At 33.0% G+C, this 8,829-nt stretch overlaps 1 protein-coding gene across 1 annotated transcript in view; it reads left to right on the plus strand.

The window, feature by feature from the left end:
- The window catches only part of LOC111639477, a 28,606-nt gene extending 20,322 nt beyond the window's left edge, over positions 1-8,284 (plus strand). The window contains exon 5 of the mRNA XM_023385368.1: positions 8,128-8,284. Within this exon, the coding sequence (XP_023241136.1) occupies positions 8,128-8,164 (37 nt within the window). The 3' untranslated portion in view covers positions 8,165-8,284. The remainder of the gene's footprint in view (positions 1-8,127) is intronic.
- Positions 8,285-8,829: the final 545 nt, after the last annotated feature.

An 8,829-nucleotide genomic window follows, 5' to 3' on the forward strand; every position in this document is an offset into this window, starting at 1 on the left:
GCGACAACGCTACGAAAAAATGGAGTCAACAATGGTTGAGCAGTTTTACTGGTGAACCATTAACTAGACTATTCTTTTAGTGTTGAATGCAGGTTCTCATCACCACTTAGAGATTTAACATTTGCTACTGCTCAACTACTTACTGAGCATGGTAATTTTAGAAGCTACCTGGCGATGTATAACCGGGCAGAAACTGTCTCGCTTTTCCTCTACAGAAAACCCAGACACCGTCGACCATACGATCTATCATTGTCCAATTTACGATCAACATACACTTATTCTGAAATTAGAAATCTTTACCCTTGATAATAACGAGTAAAATGTTCAATAAGTTGACTTCATTCTATCTTCTCATTCTATCGATTTTTTAACCATTAGAATTTAAAAACATCATCTGCTTTATATACAAGTTACTGTGGCAAATTTCGTTTCTTAATATTTACCCTATCCTGAGATATTAAAGGAAATTTCGCCAATACACCCGAATACTCTCACACAAATATCAACAGAACATTATCCCAATTATTTTGTTTATTTGTTGGGTTCTGAGTCTGAAAACGTGGAGTTTTGCAAACATTCCCATATACTCAAATTCGGCACCATTCCAATACAGATTTTACTCCCACAACACAGGTTTTTTTCAATTGATTCGCTCTTACACGGTTTGAGAATTTGGCGAACTTTGACAATTTTAACTGCAAACTTCGTTAATCGATATATATTTATTAAAATGAGTATGTATATTGAATAAAATTTGCCCACGAATTTCAGAATATCGACATTTTGAATTTATTATGTGCTTTTAATAAAAAATTAATAATACGATTTTTTTAATTCTTTGCTTTCCTATAACCGGGGTCGTTGTCATTGCTTTCAGATTTTAGCCTCTAAGTCTGTCACTGTGTTTTGATTTTATGGATTATTCTTTGTATTCATTTAAAGAATTTTAAGAAAGTGTTATTAAAGTCTTTTTTAGCCGTAGGTAAAAAATCTTTCGTAAAAATAACTACCGAATTACAGCGATGTTGCGGTACTCTAACTGTTTCCAATTCGAACAATTCGGCATTGCTACACAAATTCTGAAAAAAAATTGCTGGTTTACGTAAATTAATATTAATGCGTACCTTTTATTTTTACTGTTAGTTAAATATTGATTGAAAATACATTATTCATTTCTCTAATTTAATAAACAGTAATTAAAAAAATGGTATAGTTTTTTTAAATTTTGGAGGATAACCCTATATTTTGCACCTGTCCTTAGTTTCGTATATGACGGATTCGTCTATATGACGTCTTTTCCACGTAATCAATTGCTACACTTACACATTTCCCGTAACGTATAGTAAAATCTTACGAATAGAATTAATCGTTGTATAACAATTCGTGGCATAGAAGAAAACAGATAGATTTACATTCATTTAATATTTAATACAGTCGACCCCTCTATAAGATCATAGATACGTTCCATTCTTTAGGAATCCGATTTCTTACGAGTCCTTCCAATCACAGCCCGACACGTGTCAAGTTTACGGACTATGGCTGTTTGAAAAGTTTTCTTCCATAAAATTAATCGATTCTAGACTAATCCGACTCAACATTTCCAAAATACGTATATTTTTGGAGGGAATAATCCGTATAAATTACGCTATAAACAAAAAATTGTACGATTACTTACCGAGTGTCACCATTCGACATCGCCATTGCTAAACATTGTTTTCGTCGCAAAACAGCTCAGCAAACCGCGGTTGATTTCTAATAACTTATTTTTTTGCGAAAATTTCCTTGAACTTTGGAAACATCATTAATATAAATAATTTTAATTGCCGTTGAATAAGAAATGTTTCTTTCACAAGAAATGTATAAAGTTACAGTACTGTATTAAATTTACGGTACCTATTTACATACTGTACAGACGATAGTTAGCATAAAATCTCCGTAGCGTAGCGCCAGGCGGCGGAAAATATATATATAATTATAATAAAGTTACAATAAATTAAGTTAATATACAATTATATATACTTAATATATAATTATATATACAGTAACTAATTTATATATAATTAATATATAATTATATGTACAGTACCTAACTTGTATATAATTTATATATAATACTGTACAGATGATAGTAATCTCTCCGTAGCGTGGCGCTACGGACGGGAAAGTAGTTCGGCTGCCAGATGACGTTTTACGTAATTATAGGAGTTTTTTACCAGTTTTTACGGATACCCTCGCAATTTTTTCGCAGTTTTATAGGAATCGTAATTATAGGGACTGTAATTATAGGGGGGTCTACTGTATTTAATAAACTGCAGGCTGCTAACGAGATACTTGCTGTTCACAAGAATGTTACCCGTGATGTTAGTAAATATTAAAATTTTCATTTCAGACTTCTTTTTAATTTTTATAGTAATATTACCAAAACTAAAATGAAACTTTTTACGTAGTTCGTTTATTAAGAATTTTCCGTTTAAATTCTTAGATTACCATTTTACTTTGTTGGACCGGATGCACTGTCTTAATGACATTATCAATTTTTGGAGTGCATAATTACAAGAAAAATTTTTTGGACAACGAAAATATAATCATCGCCTTTCAGTGCATTGCTCCATTTGCTTGGACCGTGGGATTTGCTTGGTTGACAGTGGCTTGTGTCACAGGTCACGGAGGTAAGGAAGTTCTCATTATCTNTCATCGCCTTTCAGTGCATTGCTCCATTTGCTTGGACCGTGGGATTTGCTTGGTTGACAGTGGCTTGTGTCACAGGTCACGGAGGTAAGGAAGTTCTCATTATCTAGTGTGAGTTAGCCAGGGACAGATCCGTAGAATTTGTACCACTTAATCGGCACAGATTAAGTGATATCTGTTCTCGGGAATTCACGGATCGGTAGATCCGGTTTCCAATCGAAAAATGGCCTTAAGGACGTTTAAAAGAGATGCAAATTTCAAAATTCAGATTCACGTCAGAATGATGACACCAGTTAATCAGTTTTATTACACGCGGACTAACCCGCGTTTGCGAATAGTTATGGAGATAGTGTAATATTTTGATTCAGACATTTTAGACCTTACTTTAAAATAAAAACGAATATTTAATAACAAAAGAGAAATTATACAAAATGGACCTTCAAATATATCTATTTATGGCAGAGGGAGAGATTACAATTTCAGCTAAAATCATACTAACTCAAAGTATATTCTTTCATTTTTTTATTTCTGATTAATACGAAAGTTCTTATCTTTAGTCTACTCTTTGGCGGTACTTCAATCGACCTTTTCTATAACTTAGAAGGAAGTTTTTAACAAACTTCGTATGAACTATGGGAGTCGAATATGGGGGTTGGCCTTAGGGAGCTTATATGGAATACGTCTTTCTCCTATAAAATCTTGTGGCGTACTACCCGAATGATACTAAAGAATCTTTTTTTTTGATGATTTCCTCCAATGAGAAAATTGTATTATTCCCACGTGTTTAGTATGAGAGGGGGTTTACAGAGGGTTAACTGGACTGTATGTGACTCAAAATTTGTAAAGGTAAGGGAAACCAGAAAGGATGTACAAATATTACTTCTAAAAATTTATGTATTTGACATCGATTTTCAATTAATTTCGGGGGGTCTCTAGAATCTCACACTAGTGTTTACGGTCGATTTTTTTATCTAAATATAGATATGAATAAATACAGATACGGTACTTTTTCTATTTTCTGTTTAATCTACTGTAAATTATAATATTAACAATTTATATTAACATATATATTTTGAATTGCGCTTGTGAATTTAGTTTAACGCTTTAGCTGATGTAAAATACAATTTCCTAAATGATACATAGCCTATATACTATATTTAAGTAAATAAATACGGTAAGTGAATTAATTAGAGTTATTTAGATAATTATTACTTTTATATTGAAAACTATATTTATATTATAGGCAATCTATATTATATTACCTGAACAAGTTCACTTACTTTACCGATACAGTTTTAACGGATATTAGTAGTTAATTAAATTAATAGCCTGGAAGTTGTACTTAGTTCAGTTTAATTTTCGAAATAGTTGAAACTGTTTTAACCAAAATAATCTGACTATTTATTTACAACTTTTTATTTACTTGTCACTGGAATAATATTAAATAATTACTTTACCGTTGTTTATTTATTTTCAGGAACCCTCAATCGTTTGTTATCTCTTCGTATTTTTGTGGTGTTAAACAGTCTGTACGTTTGGATATATCTGCTTCACTTTTCAATCATCTTTTACGTTGGTGGCACTATGAGAAAGGCTGCAGTTGTTTTTCAGTTTAATATGGTAAAGTTGGAAATCATTATGTTACGGAATAGAATTAGTAATCTGATTTTTAATAATTCGCAAATTTACCTATGCACTTTCATTTTCGTCGTAATTTTACTCATTCTTAAGGCTAGGACATATAGGCATAAAAATTTGCATAAGGGTAAAGAATATGTACAGTACATAAAAGTTAAAAATTGACAAATCAATACACGCTAATACTGAAAGCAGCAATTATTCGTTTTATCCATATTTATTCATAGAATTTTCGTCATATTGCATAATTATTAAAATAACTAAGGAAAAAAACAGATAAAAGAATCTTCTTATATTTTATTACAAAACTTTTGAAATTATTTTTGCGACAGACTACAGGTAATTTCTCCAAATTAGTGTGACGCTGTTCGCCAACAAAAACTTCAGCATTCGCAATCCTTGCGGCCACCCTTACGAGAAATCACAAACGATGGAAAATCTGCTGCGCACGTGTTTGAAAGGGCTTTTAATATCTTTTTACGAGTCTTTCGGTGGTGATGAGAAGTTCACTTTCGGCTGCAACATTAGTTTGTAGAAATGGTCATTTTTCTTTTCATTGCTGTTTAAATTAAAAAAAATTACTATAAACACTGCACGATGTGCTTAATTGCACCGATTCCATTTGGAGCTGAACTACAGCTCCAAGTGAATAGTCAGCTGTAGTTGTCACCGGTGGTCTCACTACCAAACGTTGCAGTGGTGCGCCAACATTGAAAGCGATGGAAGCCTCACTTCCCTTGTATCTTCTAAAAAATAAATACATATTTTGCGATTATTTTCATATTTTANAATTTTCTCGCAGTAGTGCAAAAGTTCTACTCACTTCGCTTGAAAGTGTCATATTTCTTCCCCACTTACAAACAAACCCGATGGCAATCGGTGAAACAGGAGATAAATTACAGCGAGTTGAAATTTGATATGTTTATTTTTTTGCGTTTTTCGTATCGAATTACATAAAAATAAATATTAATAAATTCATTTTGTCAATACGCAAGTAATTTATATTACTAGATAGAAAACAAAGCGCAGAATCCAACTAAGAAACTGTACTTTCTTTACGCAAAAGATAAAATTGAATTATTTCATATTAAAAACACTGGGTCTGTGAGACCCATGCGACTCAAGTAAGGGCCCCATTCCTAGCGACTTACGGAGGGTTAAAATTAATATTTTATTATAACCGCATTATATATCTTATCACAAATTTTTATACTGTATGTGAGAAAAATAATAAGATTGCTATTGCATATTCGAATACAACTTCGTATATGCATATTCTCAACGGAAGCTCTGTATTGCAGAATATGAAACAGCTTCCAGCGCGAAAATATTTGAAAGGTGTAAATCAGCTAGATTAAAGGTATTTGCGCGTGCGCTTTACGGAGCACCAACCTCGGACGGTTTAGCTAGTGGAAGCCACACACCATAACGCTTTCAATGATTCTATTCAGGACCGGTTCCGGGCTGTTAGCCGCTTGCCTGCTAGATATTTGGCCGTCCTCGCGCCATTATATTAATCGCGAGTAGATTTATAACTTATCCCAACCGATAGGAGTTTACTGGTATGTTTTTATGCCAATTGTGTATAGTTGACAAGAGTCTTTAAAAACTCCATTAAAATATTTGTTATATATTAGAAATCCTATAACACGGTAGATACGATCCGTATTATATGAATTCTGTGTTTTACGAGTCACTTAAATACATGAGCCAATCACAGCCCGGCAAGTGTGCAGTTTAGTGACTACGGCTGTTTGAAAGGTTTTCTTCCATAAAATTAATCGATTCTAGAATAATTTGACTCAACATTTCCAAAACACAAATAATGTTTTGAGAATAATCCGTATAAACTATGCTATAAACAAAAAATTGCAGGATTACTTACGGAGTGTGCACCGTTTGACGACGCCATTGCTTAAGATTGTTTTCTTCGCGTAGCTGCGTATCGAACGCCGGGCGCGTGTTTCCAGATAAGTTATTTTTCTGCGAAAAATTCGCTGAAGTTTGGAGACATTATTAATATATATATAATTTTTATGGCCTTTAAATTATAAATGGTTTTTAATAAGTAAAACCCTGCTGAAAGAGCAGGAATTTTTACTTCAAAGCTTAACTGAACCAATACCTAGCTGAGTACAGTGGGAACTGATTCCTTTGTAATATTAGATGTAATAGACAGAAATTTTTCCAGTTCGATGAGACTGATCGAAAAGTTGTAAATTTTGGAAATTTCCGTGGTCACCACCTGGTGGTAAAACGAATTAGTTAAAAAAACAAATTACGGACAATCTATTAACATTAGTAAATAATATAAAATAAATATTGAAAGTGATAACAAGATAGTACGGCTAATCGGCTTCTTACAGAAACACAGCTTTTCTAACATCAAATGTCACGGCACACCACTGAACCGTTGCTGTACCTGCAGGAGCGTACAAACAAGTCCCACGGATAAAGGTCAACCTATAGATTAGTGCTTTTCACATAGCAGATGTATTATACATTACTCCAGATACTGAGCATGGTGTGCTTTATATAATAACTTAATATTACAGCATGACGTTTATGGACGCCACTGCTGTTCTTAGTGTGCCTTTCCTGAGCAAGAGAAAAAATCATAAAACTTCATAAAACTTATCTTAATAACTATGTACAGTTAAACTATATATGAAACCTATATAATATAAAACCCTTATAATTATATCAATTAAGATCTTATCAACGTCACATTTAGAAGCTAGGGTCACAATAATCCCTGATTTCTTCATCTTATATATGCTACCTATTCTTACTTTAATTTTTCTAGGATCTATATTTTTGTTTTAAGAGATTCTTTTTAAAATGGCTGCCCATGTCAGTCTTTCCTTTGACCAACAGAACAGCCTAGTTTTTCTTACCCATATTCATATTACACTTATTACATATTGTACTTCATCGCCTGTGGGAAGATTGACTGTAGCCACTTCAGATAAGATAGTACTTTTTTTACTCACTCTCCAGCTATTATCTAATGTTACCCACACATTTAACCTGTGCAACGCAAAGATTTTTAATCTAACAAAAAATGGGGTCTCATTAAACTTTGATAAGCTCTAATGTTTTTCTGCTAATTTGTTCACAGCAAAATTTACTTATATATAGCATCATTTGATGCATCTTGTCTACCTTATTTAACACTACCGGATATAACACCCTGAATATTAAATAGTAACATATCCTCTTCCAGAAGTCGATTCCAAAGAAGGTCATCCAACATTACCTTTTCACCTCCTCCATCTCTCACCTTACTTTTAGATTTAGAGAAGGTTAAGTTGGAATCCATACTCGAGGATGTACTGGAAGGAGATAAACGATTGACTCTGAGACCTCCTGTGCTGGAGCGAGGCTAATAACGAACTTTTTGCCAGGTCACACTTGAGATCGTTCATAACACTAAACTTTATAAGTCGTTTAGGTGCCATTTAAATCTTAACTCAATACCTCCCATCATAACTTACGCGAATGCCGCACATCCTTACCTTCCCAAATTCACTTCCCAAAGATATGGCTTCGAGGTATGACCAGGGTAATAAGCACACTGCTACAACCAGGCAGATGAGCCAGATGCTTATGTTGGGTGACTCTAATTTAGCAATAAAATTTACAATATCGCCAATATTTTTTAGAATTGATGCCAAGTCTTTTTTAATTAAGCAACAAATCAAACATTTTTGTTGCTCAATTAAAATGCTATTTTTTTATGGTCTTGTGATATCACTTTTGAAAAGTTATTCATAATTGATTACATTTATTTTTTTACAGTGGATGCTATATTCCTTTGTTATGTTTTTGTCACTGATTGCTGCTCTGTTCTTCTTTGTATTCTTCGAATCCCCATTGAGCAGCCTTCTGTCTAACGTGCTAAGAAATAGAACATCGCAAGAAACAGTAATTCTCAATCAAAACATTACAGAAATGAAGAGAGACAAGAATTCAAAAATTTTTGTTGTGTGATAAACTTTGCAAATTATATTAATATTATATATGTTGATAATATAAGACTCTGTTAATTAAATAACTTTAAATATATTTAGTATATGATTTATTATGATAATATCACTTGTCTTGCTAGCGGCGTGAAGATCTGATTGCTGATTGATATTTATTGCTGCTTTCGTATACTTATATGATTTTCTTACGTATTTTAATCGTAATAATGCATAATTGAAAAAGGTGGATGGAAAGCGTGGTTGGGGAAAGCCGAGAAAGACTTGGTTTGAACAAATAGTTAAGTATCTGAAAGAACGGAATATGTTGAGTCAAAAAAGAATGTGAAGAAGTGTGAATGAAAAGGCACCAGTGTGTCCGAAAGAAAACTGTGCCTGCACAGGAAGGTGTGGACAAAGCTGATGAATGAGTTCTTCATAGGACTGTAGTCTACTTTTTCCTGTTGATCATTCTTTTTGGATTATAAACGTGAAAATATATATGTATGTACTGTACGATAAAGTATGTAATTCTCCA

This window comes from Centruroides sculpturatus, unplaced genomic scaffold (genome assembly GCF_000671375.1).
Source record: "Centruroides sculpturatus isolate CEXI.00-Female unplaced genomic scaffold, Cexi_2.0 scaffold1148, whole genome shotgun sequence".
NCBI classification, from domain to species: Eukaryota; Metazoa; Arthropoda; class Arachnida; order Scorpiones; family Buthidae; genus Centruroides; species Centruroides sculpturatus.